Source organism: Bos indicus, chromosome 1 (assembly GCF_029378745.1).
Source record: "Bos indicus isolate NIAB-ARS_2022 breed Sahiwal x Tharparkar chromosome 1, NIAB-ARS_B.indTharparkar_mat_pri_1.0, whole genome shotgun sequence".
Taxonomy (NCBI): Eukaryota; Metazoa; Chordata; class Mammalia; order Artiodactyla; family Bovidae; genus Bos; species Bos indicus.
Genome location: NC_091760.1, coordinates 151,018,876 through 151,042,072, shown reverse-complemented (window position 1 = coordinate 151,042,072; position 23,197 = coordinate 151,018,876). Strand labels below are relative to the sequence as shown.

The window sequence follows — 23,197 nt, the reverse complement described above, 5'->3', positions numbered from 1 at the left end:
AAAGATTGAAGGCAGGAAGGGAAGGGGATGACAGAGGACAAGATGCTTGGGTGGCATCACTGACTGAATGGGCACGAGTTTGAACGAACTCTGGGAAATAGTGAAGGAAGGGAAGCGTGGTGTGCTACAGTCCATGGGGTCAGACACAACTTAGCAACTGAACAGCAACAATCTTTTTAAAGGTGGTTATTTATAAGCCTGTGTGTTCTATTAGATTGAGAGCATCGTGAGTTGGTGATAATGTCTTTTGCATTCTTCACCACCAGACAAAGCAGCGAACTCGTGGCCCACATGCAGAAGTCAGTAAGCATGCATCAGTCGAGTTAGTGGGAATCTACCTTTAGTTAGTTGGAATCAGAGGATCACAGGGGATGCATTTGCAAGATTCTTGCTGATCTTCATTCAGCTCTTTATTAGTCAGGGTTCTTCAAAGAAGCAGAACCAGTCTCTCTCTCTTTCTCTCTCTTACCCTCTCCCAGTCTTTACTCAATCTCACAGTTCAAAGGCCGGCATCTTTTGGAAGCACCCTTGCAGATTAGCCCAGAAATAATGTTTAATGAAATATCTAGACATCCCACAATGCAGTCAAGTGGACACATACTCTTAACTATCATTGAAAGTGAAAGTCACTCAGTCGTGTCTGACTCTTTGTGACCCTGTGGACTGTACAGTCCATGGAAATCTCCAGGCCAGAATACAGGACTGGATAGCCTTTCCCTTCTCCAAGGGATCTTCCCAACCCAGTGATCAAACTCAGGTCTCCCGCATTGAGGGCAGATTCTTTACCAGCTGAGCCACCAGGGAAGCCCAAGAATACTGAGGCGGGTAGCCTATCCCTTCTCCAGTGGGTCTTCCCAACCCAGGAATCAAACCAGGGTCTCCAGCATCCCAGGCGGATTCTTTACCAGCTGAGCCACAAGGGAAGCCCTATCATTAAACTCTTTTAAAATGTATGTATTTGTCTTTTTTTGGCTGTGCTGGGTCTTCGATGTTGCATGTTGGCTTTCCCTAGTTGCTGCAAGCAGGGGCTACTTATAGTTTCAGTATGTGGGCTTCTCACTGGAGTGGCTTCTCTTACTGCAGAGCGCAGACTCTAGGCACGCGTGTCTCAGTAATTGTAGCCCTTGGGCTCAGTTGCTCTGCGGCACGTGGACTATTCCAAGACCAGGGATCAACCTGTCTCCTGCATTGGCAGGCGGATTCTTTAGCCCTGCGCCGTGAAGGAAGTCCCATAAAACTCTTAAATGTGAGAAAATTGGGCCCTGGGGAAGTGAAATAACTTTGCCAAGGATACATGTACAGATGGGTGAGATCAGAGCCAATCCTCAGGCCTGTACTCAGTGATTAAGTATCTGTTGGTGAAGCAGTTCTTTTTTAAAATTAAAGTATTATGGGGGCCTCGCTGGTGGCTCAGACAGTGAAGAATCTGCCTCCAATGCGGGAGATCCAGGTTCAATCCCAGAGTTGGGCAGATTCCCTGGAAAAGGAAGTGGCAACCCACTCCAGTATTCTTGCCTGGGAAATCCCATGGACAGAGGAGCCTGGTGGGCTACAGCTCATGGGGTTGCAAAGAGTCAAACGTGACTGAGTGACTAATACTTTGACTTTTTCCTAGTCAGTTTACAATACTGTGTTTGTTTTAGGCATGCAGCATAGTGGCTCAGTATTTTTACAGGTTGTGCTCCATGATTAGATTATTATAAGATAATGAGTATTATTCCCTATGCTGTACAGTATATCCTTGTTGCTTATCTACTTATATATGCTAGTTTGTATGTGCTAATCCCACAGCACTAATTTGTCCCCCCCTTCCCTCTCCCATTTGTTAACCACGCATTTGTTTTCAATAAACTACACGTTTTTCTGCTTTACTTTGTCATGCCTCCAAACACTCCCAAAGATCTCTCCCATTATGTCTGCATTATGGAATGTGTTTCTATAAGCTTCTGGTTACAATTTTTATGCTAAGTCAAGCAACTATAACCCAACCAACTAAAACTTAAATCCTAAGGTCCCAGTTAATACATGTTTAAACTGCAAGCTGAATTGAGGCAACTGTCATTGGGTTCTATGCGGCTGAAATAATAAAAACAGAAATGGTGACCGTCTGCCAAGGGCACACTGTTGTCAGCCACTTGGCCGTGTTCTTTGTTGAAAATGTATTATCTCATTTAATGGTGGAGATAACAGGAAAGATGGTAAAGGACAGCAAAGCCTGGCGTGCTGCAGTCCATGGGGTTGGTTGCTAAAAGTCGCACATGCCTGAGCCACTGAACAACAACAATCTCATCTGAATTCCACAAAAATCCTATGGTGTAGAAACTATTTATTATTCTCACTTTATAGATAAACAAACTAAAACTAGGGAAGTAAGATGGTTGCCCAAGATGTCCCAGCCGATGATGTGGAAAGCCAGAATTCTGACCCAGTTCTGTCTGAATCCACAGTCTGAGCTCTTACTCGGACACTATTAATACATGATCAAAAGTGTCCAAGAAGAACACAAGAAAGTAGAATGATGGAATAAATTTGTTAAATTGTTGTAGATTCTGAAATGGCCTTTTCAAAGATGTAAGTAGTAAGTCATGGAGTAAAGTTGATATTCAGGATTGTCTATGATGTTGCTCAGCTCTGAACCTTTACATTTCCATGATGATAATGATTTACCTGTTGTTTTTTTTTTTAAACCAAGAGAAGAATCTAATTAAAAATAGCTTTGATTTAGCAAAAATAGCTGGGTGGATGTTCGTAAATGTAGAAAAAAAGTAAGACATATGATGTCCTTTGGGCTTCCCAGCTGGTGCTCGTGGTAAAGGATCTGCCTGCCAGTGCTGGAGGTGTGGGTTCCATCCCTAGGTTGGGAAGATTCCCAGGAGGAGGAAATGGCAACCCATTCCAGGTTTCTTGCTTGGAAAATCTCATGGACAGAGGAGCCTGGAGGGCTATAGTCCATGTGGTTTCAAAGAGTTGGACATGACTGAGCAACTGAGCATGCACACGCGATGTTCGTTTGATTCATTGTACTTAGGATACCCATGGGATACCTAGAAGGCAGTTCAGTGTGTCCTGTGGAGCATAGCGTTAAAGTCCTTTATCAAGGATCATACATTTCATACATTTGAGTTCTAAACTACGCCTTTTCTAGCTCTGGAAAGTCATTTAATCTTGCTGAGCCTTAGTTTCTGTGCCATCAAAATAAAGATGGTAGTTTGGATTAAATAAGACACATGTGTGAAGTGTATAAACAGTGCTTGGGATATGGTAATGCTTCCAAAAATTGCAGCTCTTCTTTTCATATTTCTTCAGGCATTTGGGAGACAGCCCTACATTCAAAAGATAAGCATTTATTATGGGTTGAATTTTGCCCCTACCAAAAAAAAAAAAAAAAGATACATTTACATCCTAACTTCCAGTGCCTTGGAACGTGACCTGATTTGGAAATAGAGTATTTTCAGATTTGATCAAGTTAGGATGAGGTCACAAGGGTGGGCCTGATAGAATGACTGGTGCTCTTATCTGAAGGGGGCATCTGGACCCAGACATACACAGAGGGAAGGTGATGTGAGGATGCAAGGAGAAGCCTATGTAAGGATGGGGGTAGAGATTAGAAGGGTGCAGCTGTAAGGAACCCCGAGGAGTGCCACCCACCCCCAGAAGATGGGACGGGAAGTAAGGATTCTGTTCAGAGTCCCAGAGTGAGCTTAGCCCTCCTGACAGCTAGATTTCAGACTTGTAGCCCCCAGAACTATGAGGAAACACATTCCTATTGTTTTAAGCCAGTTGGTGTGTGGTTCTCTTGTGGCACCCCTTGAAAACCAATACAGCATGCACGCTGTAGTTGGAACACAAGAGTCTAGATGGCCAGGGGATATCTATGGAGTGAGGAGAGTGGAGGACAAAACTCCCGGGATACCAATATTTAAGGAGGAGCAAAGAGAGACAGCCCAAGTAGGGAGAGACTTTTAAGTGGAACAGGTCACGCCATTTCTAAAACATGATGAGCATATGCAGTGTTTTCATGGAATACTAACTAAGAGGAGGAAACAGGAAAAAAAAAAAAAAGAAAAACAAAATCTCCAAGCTAGATAACCCACTTTAGGAAGAGCTGAGAATGACTATCCCATTGAAATATTTTGGCATGTCTGAATGTCAAAGATATCTTTAGAGCCCAACAAAAATAATGTAGTCATGTATTTTTTGAATAAAATATATGATGGAATTTTTGATTCGCAGTGAGCTGAAAGTAGGCACACCTTTTTTTTTTTTTTTTTTTTACAGTTCTTTGTGCTCTTCCCTAGGGTATTGAACAATCCATATGTACAGTTAATTTTTGACAATCGATTATTTAATCCACGAAGGAAGTGGAGCATAGTGTGAGCTAGGTTGATGGCTGCAGTGAAAAGGGAAAAGTTTGAAGGTAGATGAATAAAATTTGTGCAGAGAAGACTCTTGGTTCTAGTAAACCATTGAACTTAAAAGGGCCTCTCGCAGAGTCCCTGGAAATGATGCATAAAATCTAACAGCCTTTTGAATGCACAGCTGAACTGGGAAGAAAGTCAGCAAGTTCCTTATGGACTAAAGACAAGGCAAAAACTGAGAACAGGGCAGTCTATTAGTCCCATTTGTCTCCTGTTATCTTAGGTGCTTTGGGTGGGGGTGGGGTTCTCATGTCTATAATACAGATATTTGGGTTCTAAAGATCAATTAGGGACAGGAGATTACATCTTGGACTTGCAAAAGCAGGGGTTGGACCTCCTAACTCATGCATACAACTGTCCCCAGTCTGAGAAATTAACCATTGAAAAGTGGTTATGGGCTAGAAATAAAGACAAAATCTTGCTTGAGAAGCTCGCCTTCAATTCAAGCTTGACAGAATTCCTACAGATAAAGGCCTGCAAAAGATGATGCTGCAAACCTAAATTATGAAAACAGGAAGCATCTATCAAGACCAAGATTCAGCAGAAAGAACAGACAACGTGATTCAGTTCAGTTCAGTTCAGTTGCTCAGTCGGGTCCGACTCTTTGCGACCCCATGAATCGCAGCACGCCAAACTCACGTCCATTGAGTCGGTGATGTCATCCAGCCATCTCATCCTCTGTCGTCCCCTTTTCCTCCTGCCCCCAATCCCTCCCAGCATCAGAGGCTTTTCCAATGAGTCAACTCTTCACATGAGGTGGCCAAAGTACTGGAGTTTCAACTTTAGCATCATTCCTTCCAAAGAACACCCAGGACTGATCTCCTTTAGAATGGACTGGTTGGATCTCCTTGCAGTCTAAGGTACTCTCAAGGGTCTTCTCCAACACCACAGGTCAAAAGCATCAATTCTTCGGCACTCAGCTTTCTTCACAGTCGAACTCTCACATCCATACATACCACTGGAAAAACCATAGCCTTGACTAGACGGCCCTTTGTTGGCAAAGTAATGTCTCTGATTTTGAATATGCTATCTAGGTTGGTCATAACTTTTCTTCCAAGGAGTAAGTCTCTTTTAATTTCATGGCTGCAGTCACCATCTGCAGTGATTTTGGAGCCCCCCAAAATAAAGTCTGACACTGTTTCCACTATTTACCTATCTATTTCCCATGAAGTGATGGGACCAGATGCCATGATCTTCCTTTTCTGAATGTTGAGCTTTAAGCCAACTTTTCCACTCTTCTCTTTCACTTTCATCAAGAGGCTTTTTAGTTCCTCTTCACTTTCTGCCATAAGGGTGGTATCATCTGCATATCTGAGGTTATTAATATTTCTCCCATGATTAAACCCTCAGTAATGTTAGGTAATTAAAGTATGATATAGAGAATATAGAGTAAGTAGATTTAAAAAGTGACTAGATACCTAAAGGGCTTCACTGGTGTCTCAGAGGAAGAGAATCTGGCTGCCAATGCAAGAGATGCAGGAGACAGGATTCAGTCCCCAGGTTTGGAAGATTCCTCTGGAGAAGGAAATGGCAACCCACTCTAGTATTCTTGCCTGGGGAACCCCATAAACAGAGGAGCCTGGCAGGCTGTAGATCATGAAGTCACATGAGCTGGACATGGCTTAATTTCTAAACAACAGATACATAAAAGAGGGAATAAGCAAAGAGAGGAAAAAGATTATGGAAAAGAATGGATAATATTGAAGAAGGAGAAATAGAATTCCTAGAAACACAGGAGAGTATTCAAAATTCAGATCAGAGAATATCAAAAACTCAGTATATGGATTAAACAATTGATATGAAAAGACTGAGAAGCGAATTAAAGATTGTTTTCAGAGTGTTGCACAGGGACAAAAAGGGGACGTTTAAGAAGAAAAGTCAATGGTTGGGAAGCACTCAGCGTAGACCTATTAGGAGTTCTGGAAAGAGTGAATAAAGAGAATGGATGAGATGCAATACTTGAAGAGATAAACAGCTAAGAGTTTCCCCAAATCGATGAATAAAACCATTCTCCAAATATAGGAAACACCGTCTAGAGAAGGATGAAGAAGAATTCATCTTCTCTAATCACATTACCGTGAGACTGCAGAACACCAGAGACAAAGAACTTTAGAGGCAAATAATGAGAGACAGGGACTTTCGCTGTGGTCCAGTGGTTAGGACTCTGTTCTGAGGCTCTGAGTTCCATCGCTGGTCAAAGATCTGAGATGCCACATGCCACTCGATGTGGCAAAAAAAAAAAAAAAAAAAAAAGACCACTTAGCGAACTCACTAATTACCCCTCTATAAAAAGAAAGAAGACAGACTATCAGAAAATAACGCCAGTTATAAGGACAGCAAACCTCTCAATAGCCAAACAGGGCACAGAGGACAATAGAAGGAGATTTCCAGGAACTGGGAGAAACTGAGAAAGCTCTAGGTCTATTCTGGTCTCTTAACATCCTTTTTCCTGCCACAGACTCTACTGAATAAAAATATTGACTGACATTACTATATAAGCATAGCGATGAATGACTGGTGTTAAAGGTTCCTAAATACCTTACGTTCTCTGGGCAAAGGACATTTGGGGATTAAATTTTTATTTTGTATAAAGATTAAGAAGTGAAGAAATTGGAGTAGAATGTTAAACACCCAACCAGTAGAGAAACAAACAAAAAAGAGCAAAGAAAAATAGATGAACTCAATCAGATACTTGAAAGGAGAAACAACAGATACGGCAGTCACAGAAAGCGTGAAGTGTTAGAGGTCAGATATACCAGTAACAATAAATGTATGTAGATCGAACTTGTCATTAAAGACCGAGAATGATAAAATGGATTTTTTAAAAGTACTCCAGAGTTAGCTATGTACTATTTACAGAAACATCTGACACAGACAAGGAATCCCAGTAAACAGATGGGAAAAGATACACTAGCCAAATTGCAGTCAAAATAAAGCTGGCAAGAATGGAAACAGAAAGCATTACTGGAGAAAACTGATAGTTACCACATGATAAAAAGTGTTTACATTTATGAAGAATGTACGGTAATAAAGCTGAATGTACCTAATAACATAGCCTCAAAATACATAAAGAACTACACAGAGAAATAGACCAGTTCATTTTAGTGAGAGATTTTAATTTGCCTTTCTCAGCTTTTGATAGATCAGTGACATGGCAATTATGTGTGAATTACTAATTTTGATGTAGTGGTTATTTATAGAAACCTGTACCCAATGATTAGAAGCCTTCTTTCTAAGCACTTGAAGGGCATTTGCAGAAATGGACCATGCCATAGGAGTAACAACCATTATTCAAAAAATCAGTATCATATACACCTCATTCACTGACAAAAGTACAATAAAACTAGAAATCAGTAATTATCAAAACAGTGACTGAACCACATTCATTGTTTGGAAATGAAAAGATTCAGAAGTAACCTTAACTGTAGGCTCTTTTCTTAAGCTCAAATTTCAATTTCTTGAGGCTCAAATTTGAGCCAGTTCTCTTTTTCAGGCTTCTTTATAAATGTAAAATTTGTTCTGATGAGGCGGCAAAATACTAAATCTTATTTTTGCAGGCTTCTGAGTGTCTAGAACAGCAGACTGGCAGCCTCGCCAGGGTCTGGTTTTATAAACAAAGACCTCACAGGCTTGTGATATGACTTAGAAATGTAATTTATTTTTGTTGGTATTTTTTCATGACCATGGGTGATTTTTCTTTCTGGAAGCCAGTATTTTACATTGATACTGTTCAAGAAAAATGACACTCAGGACTTATCACCAATTTGGTTCATTGTCGGGTGGGGCAAGTGTCTCAGAAACAGGATGCTTGCCTATATGAGGTATTTTGTTTCAAGAAGGCACCGTGTGTCTTCAGCAATGCAGTATCCTTTTGCTTAATTTAAATATCTACTTAATATTTTCCTGGCAGCAGTGGAATTCTATTAAGTCAGAATCCAGTTTCAGGGAAATGTAAAAAAAAAATTTTCAACCCTAATCCTACCCACTGCTTGTCATCCCCTCACCCCTCACCACTCCCGCCTAAACAGTGCAAATCTGCTTTGCTTTTATTTATTGTTTTAATCTCCGCTTACTGAAATAACATTTGTAAAACTTTTGGATATTAACTGTGTCATCTAAAATACAAATAAGAGGCTGCAGAGAGAGAGATGACTTTCTTTTTTAACCCTGTACCAAAGGGATTTACCAGTTTGATGTCCACGCGTTGTGGAGACTAGACATAGATGTTTTCAAAACAATTGAACTGGAGGACTGAAAACAAGGCAACTTATTTCTAGCGGCTCGTGGTTCCTCTGCCAGAAGCACCTCCTAAAGCTTCTTAAAATGAAGTGATAAATCAGACTTTTGTGTTGAAAGGAAGAGGCTTCCCCTGTGATAATAGACTGTTTATTTCAATTTAGCAGAGTTTGCAGTGCAGAATCCAGTGCGTGGATGCATTATTGCTCTGTAATGTGTTATTGTTTGCAAAGTGCTTGCACATACATTATCTCATTGACTTTTCTCTTCCCCTAACATTTCACTTAATTACCCACAGAAAAAAAGAAAACCTCTAGAGAGGTTGACTTTTGCATCTAAGGAATGGTTTAATCAGAACCCAAATATGAGTGTTCTGGCTCCTGATAAAACCTTTTATTTGATCACCAAATTTGCTATGCTGGATGTGAATTAAGACATTCTTTGATTCTTCAGGTATTTTCAGTGACTCTGGAATTCCTAGATCATAAAGTCCAACCTTCTTAGCAAGATCTTCAAGGTTCTCTTTGAAAGAAAGAGAAAGTGAAGTGGCTCAGCTGTGTCCAACTCTTTGCAACCTCATGGACTGTAGCCCACCAAGCTCCTCTGCCCCTGGGATTTTCTAGGCAAGAATACTGGAGTGGGTTGCCATTCCCTTCTCCATCTGTCATCGTACTGCAGTCAAAATCCTTTTTGTTCTTGCAGGCTCAAGCCAAACCCTTCTGGTGAAACTACCCCCCTGCCCGCTTTTTTTTTTTTTTTTCTGTCCCCTGATTGGGATGAATTGCTGCTTCTCTGTACTTCCACATCCTGCTTGGATAACACAGATTTCATTCCATTTTGGGGTCATCTTCATGGCTACCTCCCTCGGTAGATTGTCAGCATCTTTGTCTTGGCCACCTCTGAATCCCGGCAGTACTTGTGTATATCGTAAATGCTTAGTTAAATTCAGCTTAGTCTAAGGACTAAGACTGTTGGTCTTAAGACGAAAGTCCTATTGGTCTGCGGAATGTACACATTGTTTTATAAATGTCTACCGACAGTTGACTAGTAGTAAAGAAGGGTAAGGAAGATGTGGTACATACATGCAATGGAATACTGCTCAGCCATGAACAGGGCAAAATCATGCCATTTGTAGCAACAGGAATTCAACTAGAGAATGATTATACTAAGTGAAGTAAGAATGATAAACATCATATCACTTATATATGGAATCTGAAATATGACACAAGTGAATCTATCTAGGAAACAGAATCAGGGACATGGAGAACAGACTGGCGGTGCCATGGGGCGGACAGGTTAGGGTGGACTGGGGGTTTGGGATTAGCAGATGCAAACTGGTATATACAGAGTGGGTAAGCAACAAGCTCCTACTCTGTCGCACAGGGAGCTATATTCAATATCCTGTGATAAACCATAATGGAAAAGAATATATGTGTGTAGAACTGAATCACTGTGCTATGCAGCGGAAATTAACACAACCTGGTAAGTCAACCAGACTCCAATTAAGAAAACAATGCCATTAAAAAAAAAAAGAAAAGAAACCCCAGGCTCAGTGATGAGGTTAGGAGACAGGTTCTGAGCTGCACCACTCCCTGGGGGGCAGAGGGTGTGTGATCCACCCCTGAACAGAGGCAGAGGTGACCCTGGGTTGGGGCTCATCCTGTAACCCCTCCCCTTTCTCCTTCATACGCATAGTTGGGGGTCAGGGAAAGAGGGAAGACCTGTTGAATCTTGTGGGACCTTGCGAGCTCCCTTCTGTGATGGCAGGGTGGGGCAGAAATAAGAAAACGTGGCTGATCCATCATGGGCCATGGAGGAGACCTGGAAGCCTCTCTCCTGGGTGCTCTGTGGAGCTGAAGGGTGAGCTGAGACCCCACACACTGACTTGAACCCTAAAAAAATACTCTTTAACAAGAGCAGCATCCATGCCTGGCCCAGGGAGCTTGGGGAAGCCCAGGGTGGGCCCTGCCGTGGGCAGGGACAGTGCCTCCCGTCTCATCCTCACTTCCCTGCCTGGGGAGTCACTATCAGCTCCTAAACCTCAGGTGTGTGGAGGACAGATACCCAAAGGAGGTGGTGAGTGTGGGCGAGGGTGCAAGAAAGACGAGTCTTCAACCGGTGGGAGGTGTGTGGGCACAGACGGGGTGTGGGTTCACGACATGACAGCTGGGTGTGTGGAGATGGCAGGTCCGGGTGGAGGAAAAGCTGGGAGCGATGCTTAGGAAAACCGTGGGGCCCGGGAACCTGGGGCCGTGTGCTTCAGACTGAAGAGTTCGGACTTGATCCTTGCAAACCATTCTCTGTAGAACACCCATAGAGGCGGTCTAGAGTAACGGCGCCCCAGAGACAGGTTGGAAAGGAGCGTCCTCATTTACTCTATCAAGCGGTCATATTTTCATATTTTGTTTTTAATATTCTTTGCTTCTAAATGTGTAGGGCAGAGGTGTGGAGATCGAATTCCAAAAGTATATAGAAGTAACCTGACTTGGTGTAATTTTATTCTTTTCCAATGAAACAACTCCCAGGAACGAACTGGATAAAAAATGTAGTATTAAAATTTTATGGAAATGTCACAAAAACATTTTAGCAAATGTAAATGTGCAGTCCTTTGTGGGACCTTGTTTTGATTTTGAAACACAGAGTATATATATATATATATATTTTATAAGTAACTGTTTAACCAAAGTATCACATGTTCATTGTAGAAAAAAAGAGAAGATAATGTTGAGTGAAAAGAAAAAAAATTTAAATCTCCATTGCCTTTTGCTCAGATGCAATAATTGCCATATCAATGCCTATCTCTTGAAAATTCTTTCCAAGGATATATTTGTATTTCTTTGAAGAATATAATTATACGACCATAATGTTTTCAAAAATTTTAATCTATTTTGAACATTTTTTATATCAGTAACTACATTCAGCCGTGTAATTTTTAGTCTCTAAATATCACAAGAATGTTCCTAAATGTACAGCAACTTAACTCGTTCTTTTTTGTGTGGGACATTTAGGGTGTTTCCAATGTTTGGCTATTATAAACAGCACTACAAAGAACATCCTTGAAAATAAATCATTGCGTACTTCCTCTATGATTTCCTAAGGATGAATTTCTAGAAGTGGAATTTTTAGTTCAGAGAATACACACAGTTTTTAAAAGGCATCTGAAAAGTACTGCCTAACTGATGACTGGGAAGGTTGTAGGAATTTATGCTCATGCCAGCAGGACAAGAGAAGGGCCATTTGACCAATCTGAAGCCAGAATTTTAGTGGTAATTGTGCAGATCAAAGAGAAATTGGCCTCCGGGGTCTTGCATGAGATTCCCTTAAAAGGAAAATTGAAAGAGCCATCGCAACCTTGAGCTTAGCGAGGGAAACCCATTAACAGGCACACCAAGGGGTGCTGCAGAGAGATTGGCCTTATTCTGGCTGTCTTCCTGAGGTGTCACCTGGCCATGGTAAGGTGAAGCCAGCCACTTTCAGGAAGGTATTTATGTATCATTTTCAGAATGTGTTTCCACTATTAAGAGAAGAAAATGCCTTCCCAGAGTGAACCGATTCCTAGGAAGTAGTTACACCAAAGCATAGTCCTTCCATGTGTTCTAACCCAGTGGTGGAATTTACAGGAAATGACTTGGGGACCCTGTGGAAGGGAGGACCTTCTTTCCCAGAGGGCTTCCTCTGCATAGAACTAAGGAAAGAGGGCTTGGATTCAGAGCATCCTGAGACCAATATATGATTTGTTTCTATATGATGAGGAGTCATGACATACCATGAGAAAAAGGGAGGAAAAAAAAAAACTTTCTGTGGAAACAGTCTGAAGTTTTGAACGTTCTGTCCGTGAAAGCAGAGTTCTGACCTCATGGCAGAGAGCCATCTGAACTTCAGTGACTTGGATGGAGTTAACATTCAGTTTTCACAGGCTAGCAAAATGTTTCCATGTGGTTGGATTACAAACGCATAGGCGTACCTTTCTGTCAACGCTGCCATTTGAGCTTTTGTAGATATTCTGTGCTTTGTAGCAGAACCAGAGATCTTAGTTAGGCATGGGTCCTGTGACCATGGATTCTGCATGGAGGTACTCACCTAGGCCAGCACTTCCGCAGGCTTCGTGTGGACACAGGTCAGCTGAGAATCCTATGAAAATAGACTCAGATTCAGCCGGCCTGCATGGCGCCTGGGGATTCTGCGTTTCTAATTAGGTCCCAGGGAATGTAGAGGCTTCCAGGTCCTGTGATCACACTCTTAAAGAGTGAAACCCAGGAGTAGATGGTCTGAACCACATTAGAATTACCTGGACAGCTTTTAACAACTGATACCCAGGTTGCCCTCCAGCAGATTTCATTTAGCATCTCTGTGAGTGAGAGTGGGCATCTGTAGTTTTTGGTGTTTTTTTCTGTCTCCCCATGACTCTCATGTGGAGCCTAGGGCATGGACCAATGCAGATTCCTTCACATGTGGGTGGGGAGGGGGATGCAGGGGTCTTCACTGATAAGTAAATTGGGTATATTCATGGGGAGGGGGTGTGCAAGAGCTGCTTGAATGATGAACTGTACCTCCATGGATGGACTTGAACACATCCTGAAAATACAGTGCCGAGTGCCAAAAGCAAACTAGATGTCGTTTATATTAAGTTGCAAGGCACACAACAATATGTTAGTGGATACAGCAAGACTATTCAGATATGCACAGGGGCAATGGATGCAACATTTCAGGATAGTGGTCTCTCTGGGGTGTCCAGGAGGGCAATGGGCTGGGGATGAATTCTATTGGAGTCGAAATAATTCGTTTTTACTAAGAAACATGTGAAACCGTAGGGAAGAAACAAAAGAAGGGAGGGAGGGGGAGACAGGAGAGCGAGAAAGAAAAGGAAAGAAGGAGGGAAGGCGCCATGTGACTGGCTGTTTCTCACGGTTACTCTGTTGTTTCTGGAATACAGAGTGTATTCCAACAGCACATCGATGCCCATGCTTGAGCAGCCTCAAACATTAGTAAGAGCAAACGGGATTCAGAACTATTAGGGTAGAAAGCGATGAAAGGGTGGTCTCTTCCCACAGCAGATGTTTCCACTCACGATGATCTGCCCTCTCCCAGCCTGTCCAGAGACCCCCAGACCTAGGTTTTCATTCCACAAGGGAAGCAGACACAGAGGAGAGAAGCAGTCTCCGGGGGTCACAGCACTGAGAGACCCGGGGGTTAGACGAACTCTGGCCTTTTGTTCTCGGTCCCGATGTCTCCTGGTGCTCAGGGACCCCAGGGAGGAGTCGCATCTCCCAGCGAGGCATACGGGGTACCCTCCACCCAGGCTGTTTGCGTGGGGTGCGCTCAACTTGTGTTTCTGTTGAGGGGATCACCTGCCCCTTCTCCCCAGGGCCCTGGCCTCCTAGTCCTCAGGGGTCGCCTTCCGTACACGGCGGCCGAGCGTGACGACGCTGCCTGCATCCTGTGGGTATTTGTGCCTGGGTTGTGGAATGTGAACGCCCCCAGACAGCTTGCCTCCTGCAGGTGTGAGTGAGTTGCCAGACCAGCTTCTCTGCAGGAAGAGCGTGTAACTGATGCCTTTTGCCTAGAAACACTTGCTTCCTGGGGGGTGCTAGGGTTCAGGTTGACCTTCATGTTATTTCCAATTCTGTGGTCAATATTTTCCAGTATTTCATACAAATATTGTATGTTTTTTTGTTAATATGTAATTAACATCTTCCTGATATATGTTCTTTTTTTCATATAAAGACACCAGTATTTTTTAAGAAAAGTTTTCATTGGTTCTTATTCATTTTTTCCTCATTGTTTTTTAAAATTTATTTTTTCTAAATTTTATTTATTTTATGGGTGTGCCGTGCAGCATGTGAGATCAGGTATCAAACCCAGGCTCCCTGCATTAGAAGCGGAGAGTCTAACCACTGGACTGCCAGGGAAGTCCCTCCCATTTTTTTTTTTTTAATTGAAGTTTGGTTGATTTTCAGTGTTAGGTTAGTTTCAGTGTAGAGCAAAATGATTCAGATATTCTTTATTCAGATGAATAAATGAATAAGTAAAAAGAAATGAATAAGAAGAAAACCTTATCCCTCCAGGAAACTTCAGGTTAATTGAGCAACAAAGAAGCAAGTGGTATGATGAATCCTAAACTTCCAGGATAATTCCCTTTAAACTTTTTTTTTTTTTTGTCCTTGCAGTTTTATTTATTTTTGTTTCTTTTCTTTTTTTTTTTTTTTAATTTTATTTTATTTTTAAACTTTACAATATTGTATTAGTTTTGCCAAATATCGAAATGAATCCGCCACAGGTATACCCGCATTCCCCATCCTAAACCCTCCTCCCTCCTCCCTCCCCTACCCTCCCTCTGGGTCGTCCCAGTACACCAGCCCCAAGCATCCAGTACCGTGCATCGAACCTGGACTGGCGACTCGTTTCATACATGATATTATACATGTTTCAATGCTATTCTCCCAAATCTCCCCACCCTATCCCTCTCCCACAGAGTCCATAAGACTGATCTATACATCGGTGTCTCTTTTGCAGTCTCGTACACAGGGTTATTATTACCATCTTTCTAAATTCCATATATATGCGTTAGTATACTGTATTGGTGTTTTTCTTTCTGGCTTACTTCACTCTGTATAATAGGTTCCAGTTTCATCCATCTCATTAGAACTGATTCAAATGTATTCTTTTTAATGGCTGAGTAATACTCCATTGTGTATATGTACCACAGCTTTCTTATCCATTCATCTGCTGATGGACATCTAGGTTGCTTCCATGTCCTGGCTATTATAAACAGTGCTGCGATGAACATTGGGGTACACATGTCTCTTTCCCTTCTGGTTTCCTCAGTGTGTATGCCCAGCAGTGGGATTGCTGGATCATAAGGCAGTTCTATTTCCAGTTTTTTAAGGAATCTCCACACTGTTCTCCATAGTGGCTGTACTAGTTTGCATTCCCACCAACAGTGTAAGAGAGTTCCCTTTTCTCCACACCCTCTCCAGCATTTATTGCTTGTAGACTTTTGGATGGCAGCCATTCTGACTGGTGTGAAATGGTATTGAGATCAGTGTTGTTTTTGACTGACCAGCATCCCTTCCATCCCTTTGGATCAACTCCTTGATGTTTCCTGGAGCCCCCTCTCTCTGTTGTCAGTCCATGTGGATCAGTCTGACTTAAACTTAGGTTTCCTGGGTGGACGTGGAATTCAGACCTGATGAATCGGCACAGCCCACCTCCTTGACCATAGTGATTGGTTCAGGAATGGCCATGGGATTCAAGTTGGTCCAGTGATTCTCAATCCTAAAGAGTTTTAGTGAACTGTGGAAAGAGGCTCAGAAGCTCTTTACGGAAGTTGTTTAGCTCTTTAGGATGGAAAACTCAAACCAACAGGGCCCAGCGTATCAAAGGAACCAGTCAGAGAATGAAGCCAGTACAGAGGAAAGAGAGGCCAATGATGGAGAGACTTGAGTCTCGTGACAGTGTTTGTGCTCTGGACCAAACCGTGCCTGAAGCTAGTATATCCCCTGGACTTTTCAGTTATGTGAATCAATAAATACCCTTCTTTGCTTAAACAAAAACAAAAAAGCTTACTGTAAAAACAGTAGTCTCTGAGCATAAGTCAGTTGTTCTTCTTCGGATATTCTCCTTGGACTGGTCCCTGAGCCTGGCTTGAAAATTCTGGAAGAGTGGCAGATGATGCTCTGGAAAGCTGTGGCTAGTGGGAGATCCCACCTGGGATATGGCTCTGCCCCAGGAGTTTGTCTTCAGGCGTTGATCAAATATTCTTCCATCCCCTTTCAGATCCCACGCTATGGAGTACAGACCATGTCCGGCAGTGGCTGGAGTGGGCAGTCAAAGAATACGGGCTTCCGGACGTTGACATCTTATTATTCCAGAATATCGACGGGAAGGAGCTGTGCAAGATGACCAAAGATGACTTCCAGAGGCTCACCCCGAGCTACAACGCTGACATCCTTCTGTCGCACCTCCACTACCTCAGAGAGAGTAAGGCGGTCCCCAGTCCCCACGAAGACCACTGTCTGAGGTCCTTCTTAACCTCAGATGCAGAGGATTCAGCCCTCTTGCTGCCCTAACCTGATTCCCATTAGGATCTGAGAGAATGCTCAGAAGGTGATGACTTAGCCAGATGCGGAGTGAAAGTGGCTCTTTTATAAGAAGCAGCAAAGTCACCTCCAGTGTTCTGTTGCTCCTCCAGGGTTCCCCTGACCGAGAAGATCATGTATCAGAGGGAAACAGAGCTTTACCCGGTCACACGTTAGTTCATCTCCATGAGGTCCAAACAGGAGAGACATTACCGTAGGGCTCCTACTTGATGGGAAGTATGGCATTCATCTTCCTGAGAGCCAAACCAAACTCCCTTGCATACCCCACTGGAGCACAAAATGAGGAGCGTTTTTGCTTGGTACCTTGAGATGTGGCTTAGCCTGTCAGAATGGGAATGGCATCTTGGCAATGAGAGGCATGAATCTACAGAGTCTGCTGCATGCTTTAACATTTCAGAGGTCAAGCACAATCAGAAGGAGCTAGTCGAGATAGTGCTACAGTGGGTGGTGTGAACTCTCTGGTGTAAATGCTTTGCCTGGCATCCCTGGATTCAATATAGGCCCCCATCTAGGTTTTAACATGCTAACTGGTAGCAGAGCCATGGAGAGATTTCCAAGCAGCCCATGATATTTAGGGTGGGGAGTGTTGGGGGCGGGAGGAGGGGCAGATATTTTCTTTCTTCTTCTTTTTTTTTTTTAATTTTTCAAGGAAGGTAATTCTCTCTCTCTTTTTTTCATTTGGATGTTGCCTTTTTGTTTTGTTTTGTAGCACCTCTTCCACATTTGACTTCAGATGATGTTGATAAAGCCTTACAAAACTCTCCACGGTTAATGCATGCTAGAAACACAGGTAATGCTGGCCCCGCCCCTTGCCCCCAGGACAAGCGTAGGCTTTTGTTCACAGGTCACATGCTTTCCAGGTAGAACATGGGACAGCCAGTGCGTCAGGAAGGCAGATGGCAGAGGTGGATGGTGGTGGGGTCCTTGGTAGATCAGGGCTCTGTGTTGGCGCTTCTGCAGCCTCTTTGGTCTCTGAGTACTCCCCTGCTTTCCTTGCCAGTCAGAGGATTTCTTTCAGCCAAGAGATGTGCGGGATTAGCTTCTAGCCATAGCCTCAGCTCACTTTGCTGGGTCAGTGTCTGCTGCTCTGAGTGCTCCAATATGCCCTGTGCTGACTGTAGAAACTAAAAGCATGTCCTATGTAAAGGGGCCCTTCGCATCCTCCTTTTTCTCCTTTGAAAATTAAAGGCTGAGAACTCAACACTTTTATTTTATTTATTTATTTTTTTAATTCTTAAAGGAGCATTTACTAGGACAAGCAGGGATTATACTTTTCCCTTTTTGGTAAAGTTTTAGGCCATTGGACTTGACTTGCATCTTCTTGCACAGACCTTGTACTTTTGCAAAAGGCAGTAGGAGGGAATGTTGGTTGCCTCTGGGGAGCTTTTGTTGCGAGGGAGGCTATGTTTTGATTTTGAAAGATTTGAAATTAGTGACTAACCAAATACCTGCTATTCCATATCTTAACTATTGATTCTACATCTTATTAATATTTATTTATCTTATTTTTTTTGGCCTGAGCCTGATAGAGTTTAACATGATGCTTCTTCCTGGCTAACCCTTCTCCCTCCCCTCCCAGTAAAGGCTGAGAGTAGAGGCTGGGCTTTCTGTGGATGAATGTGGTCCTGGTGGCATCCCTTTTCTCCATTGTGATGGAGACACTGTGTAAGCCTGACCACAGGCTGCCAACCCCACTGTATCATTTTCCCGGGACCCTCTGCCACTCCCAGGCTAGGGAGAAAACCATCGAGTGTTGGAAGGACCAAGTAACCCCTCATAAGCAAGCCAGCCAATTCATGGTCAACCCACACAGAGAAATGCAGCCATTTCCCAAATATTTGCTGTGTTATTTTTAAACATACAATATGAGTGAGTCCAAGCTTGAGTAGAGCAGGGATTGCTAGTTGATTCTTGAGCTGGCCCTCAATGTTCAGAACGTTATGTTTTTAATCTGAAGTTTAAAAATTGCTTTGAATTGATCCTACACTTTTCTGATGTAGGTTACACAATAAGCTTTTTAATAACCTCGTGGCCAGAAATAGCAAGCACCTTAGACAAAGTAATTCCCCTTCCTTAGGAAATGCTTTGAAAAGACACACTTTCAGATAACTTCATAGTCATTTAAAAATTCTTTTTAGCAGGGAATGAAAGTGTCAAGGAAGCTCTGATTTCATTATTTTTGTCTTTGCTAAACATAGAAGCAATCGAAAAGCAGGGTAGCACATTCCAAATGGACTGAGCTGGAAAAAAGGGAATTTTGTCCGTTAGCAAGTTGAGCATTGATTGAGAGAGAGAAAGGGAAGACAGGCATATGAAAAGAGATGTGAATTCATTTTTAATTAGATCCATATATTCTTTGGCAAAATAGTTATAATTTTTTGGTACCACTTTCCAAGGGCTCCGTAAAAATGTTTTATGGATTTTTATACAATTTGAAAATGAAAACACCCAGCATGGAATTGTTCTAATAAAGCTAGCTTGTGGGAGGATGGAGAAACACAGGAAGGGGCTTCAGGAGGAAGCTGAATAATCCAAACCCAAGACCCTGTATGCCAAGTGGAGCATCCCTTCCAGCTTCAGCAAAGGTTTCTGACTCGCGTCCTTGCCCCTGCTGCCCAGATCAGGTGTGGCTGGTTCCAGAAGGCTGCCTGCCTCGGTTGTCAGGGGGAGAGTAGGCTAGGCACTGTTGCTGAGATGGACGACCACGGCAGCAAGACCTTCACGTTTTCTGTCTTTCCTTTTGTCTGCAGGGGGTGCAGCTTTTATTTTCCCAAATACTTCAGTATATCCCGAAGCTACGCAAAGAATTACAACTAGGCCAGGTACGAAAACACCCCTGTGTCATCTGTTTTTTTTTTTTTTTTTTTTTTTGAGAGACATCCCAGGATGTCCTGTGAGATGCGTGACCTACGTCACGTGACACAGCTGATCTTGGATGGGAGCCCTAAACAGTCTGCCTCTGCCTCTGTGGATCTGGAGCCTAGAATCAGTCAGACCTTTCCGCTCAGAGATCACAGGGACAGTCCCTCCCTGAACTGCAGGCTGAAAAGCGGGTCAGCCCGTTCACCAACTGATCTCAGACACAGACGGGCCGAGAAGTCATTCCCAACGCCTGTCCGATTTCGAGTTTACAGAAGGATGTAGTATCATCCATCCATCCTAATTGCATAACCTGGAACCAGTGGCACTCCCCTAACACAAGTGACCAGTTCCCAGCTGTCACAAGAGCCAGACTTTCAGAGCAGAAGCGTGTAATCGATCCTATTTACACCTGAAGCTTTATGTCTTTCCTGATGACTTAATTAGCTTATTAATTTATGTGTCATTCGTGAAAAAAAATATCAGTAGTTATCAAGGGCCAATTCATGTTAGATGCTGGGGATCTAAAGATCAGCCAGACTTCAGAGCCTCCTGTTTTCAGAAAACTGACCTGGATATTCCCCAGGTGCCCACCCACCCTCCTGAGTGCCAGCCACGGGATGCAGTGGGGAACGAGCCCACAGCACACAGCATAAAGCTCTAGATGTTTCAGTAAAGCCACCTAGAGCCAGAACAGACTTACACGCATAATATTTAACCTTACGAGTGAGGTGCCTGGAGCTGGAGGGGCAGAAATGGATGTTTAATCTAAAGCACTGATCTTGTAGTAGAAGCACCACCTCTGACAATAGCGGCTGTGGGAGCAGGAAGGGAGAAGAATTCCTCCCTAAATTCCTCCCTCCAGGAAAGGGATGGGCCATGTGCGCTGCAATGGAAGGGCCATGTACAAGAGGAGGATGCAGTGTTGCCAGGTAGAGAAGTGCAGGGGGGTGGCCTTGGGCAAGCACGGTCCCATCACCTAAGCCCTCACTGGGATGTGCAACCCCACCAGCTGGATGGCATGAGCAAGCCTCATAGCTGAGGAATCGCGACTCAGGGCTGTGGGATGGTTTCTGCCTCTTCACACATGGATACAGAACTCCCATCTTCCTTCCTAGACCCAAGCTGTCGCTCTTCAGCTTCTGGCATCTGTCCAGGCTGCCCAAGTCCCAGTGTGACCGGTCCCAGGCACCAAGCTTGGGGTTTCTGTCTCTCCCCATCAAAAAAGATGGGGGACCAGTGAGCTGACTAGCACAGGGAAAGATACTTCTCTGGGTGAGGACCGCTCTGGTACTGCAACTGAGCTGGCGATTTTGTCCTCTGACCTCATAAAGTTTTCTCCCCTGTCCCTCCTGCAAAGCACAGCAGAAAAGCTCAGCCAACGTGCTTTGTTATCTCTGACACAGACCATGTACGTAATTGTGGACAAGACTCACGGTCTGCAGTGATCTAGACTGGCTCCAGAGGAACCCCCCACCTGTACTGGAAAAGGAGCATCACAGTGCACGTGTCATGCTAGGTCTAGACGTGCCTGAGCTAACTGCTAGTAAATGCACCTTTGGGAGGTCACGGAAAGTATAGGAAAATCATACTGATTTCCCAAGTGTTTTAAAGAAGTTCCCACCCATACTCACAGAAGCAGAAGCTGCCTGTAAACTGTAGCCTACTATGCTCCTCCGTCCATGGGATTTTCCAGGCAAGAGTACTGGAGAGGGGTGCCATTGCCTTCTCCAGAGGATCTTCCTGACCCAGGGATCGAACCCAGGTCTCCTGCACTGGAGGCAGACCCTTTACCCTCTGAGCCACCAGGGAAGTCCATAAACCTTTGGCCAAGGGTTGCTCATTTGTTTGTCTGAAGAGATTTCGTGGATGTGTCTGAGTCTCAAAAGCTGAGGATTGTGAGCTGGGGTTGGGATCATGGGGGCAGACGAGTTGGTTTAGTGTGATGGTCGGGACTACATGGTGCTTCACAGACGGAACAGTAGGTCTTTTGACTTCCCTGGGGGTCTGGTGGTCAGACTCTGTGCTTCCAGTGCAGGGGGCAAGGGTCTGATCCCTGATTGGGGAGCTAAGACCCCACGTGCCACTTGACTCAAAAAGAGAAAACCGTGGGCCCTAGAGTTTCTTTTTACCCTATTTGAGGATGTGGTGGGTTTGGAAGAGGTCCTTTTCTTAATATTATAAAGTTTTATTCATATTTTTTATATCCTCTTTTTAAATTTGTTTTTAACTGGAGGATAATCGCTTTGCACTAATGGGTTGGTTTCTGCCATGCATCAACATGAATCAGCCACGGGTGTACACATGTCCCCTCCCTCCTGAACCACCGTCCCACCGCCCACCCCATCCCACCCCTCTAGGTTGTCACAGAGCCCCGGGTTCTGACTCCCTGCGTCAGGCAGCAAATCCCCGCTGGCTGCCTGGGGTACACATGGTGATGCATCTGTTTCAGCGCTGCTGTCTCAGCCCGTCCAACCCTCTCCTTCCCTCGCTGTGTGCACATGTCTCTTCTCCGTGTCCGAGTCTCCACTGCTGCCCTGCATGTAGGTTCATCAGCACCATCTGGAGCGTCCAGGTGTCAGAGAGGAGAGTGGCTGGGAGGACCATGCTGGGACACCCCAGGGAGACACAAGGGTGGCTAACGCTCATTCACCTGGTGAAACCCTGATCACGCACTTTCCTTCCATCTGTCATCCGAATGTGACTTGGAAGAGACTCAGATTTGTACCAAAATACCTGTTTTGAGGATTGCCGCTGTGATTCTGAAAGGAGATGTAAATATTGGTGTCTGAGATATCTACGAAGAATTCAAATCAGAGCGAACGGGCCAGAGAACTGTTTGCTGTCAGACAGACTGAGAGATTTGAACCTGGGGAGCGTAGACTTGTTTGTACACTTGGGGTGGACCCATGATCAGCCTTTCAGGGATGACGTTGTAGTGGTGCAGTTGCAGAAGGTCGTGATGGCTTGGGAGGGGTTGGGGAGGGGCCGACGGGTGGTGCAGGGGTCCCTGGGAGAAGGGGTCTCTGGGAATCTGACCGTGTGCCTGTGGTCAGTGGGTTTCTTTCAGAAGAGGTGGTTGCTGACTCTTTCTGGGGAGAGGTCCTTGGGGCTAGAGGCCTGAGTTCCCATTGCCGTGCACCCTTGGCTTGCAGCGTCTGTCCATGTCTCTGATCTCACACTCACGGAGACAGAGGACTCCTGCCTCCCATCCACCTGTCCTGCCATGTCCAGTGTCCTGATGCTCCCTCGCACCTGCTTCCTTTCCTCCCTTCTTCAGCACCCAGCCCTTGGCGGCCTGCCCCACCTTCCCTTCCCTCTTGTCACGGTCCGTCTCCCCGAGTAGATCCTGTATTCCGGAGTTCCTTTGCGGCCTGCCCTGTCCAGTGGCTGCATGCTTTCAGTTCCCCCGACAATCAGCCGGGACCACCCGGTGACCTTACAAGATAACACACGATGGACAACATACTCCTTTGTTCAAGCTTCAGCCCCTCTTCCCATGCTTGTTCCTATTCATCCATTTCCAAACTGTCCTGATTCAGAATGCACCCTCCTTCGTGATCCCTTTGTTGAATTAGCATGTCG

The 23,197-nt window shown here is 44.2% G+C and overlaps 1 protein-coding gene across 4 annotated transcripts in view; it reads left to right on the top strand.

Moving 5' to 3' along the window:
• ERG (ETS transcription factor ERG) overlaps positions 1-23,197 on the top strand; it is a 314,770-nt gene that overhangs the window by 273,296 nt on the left and 18,277 nt on the right. For 2 of the 4 annotated variants that reach the window (XM_070796899.1, XM_019964238.2), the window contains 3 exons: positions 16,431-16,634; positions 17,463-17,543; positions 19,504-19,575. In XM_070796899.1, coding sequence (XP_070653000.1) covers positions 16,431-16,634; positions 17,463-17,543; positions 19,504-19,575 — 357 coding nt within the window. The remainder of the gene's footprint in view (positions 1-16,430; positions 16,635-17,462; positions 17,544-19,503; positions 19,576-23,197) is intronic. The other 2 variants (XM_070796912.1, XM_070796921.1) reach the window with 2 other exon arrangements.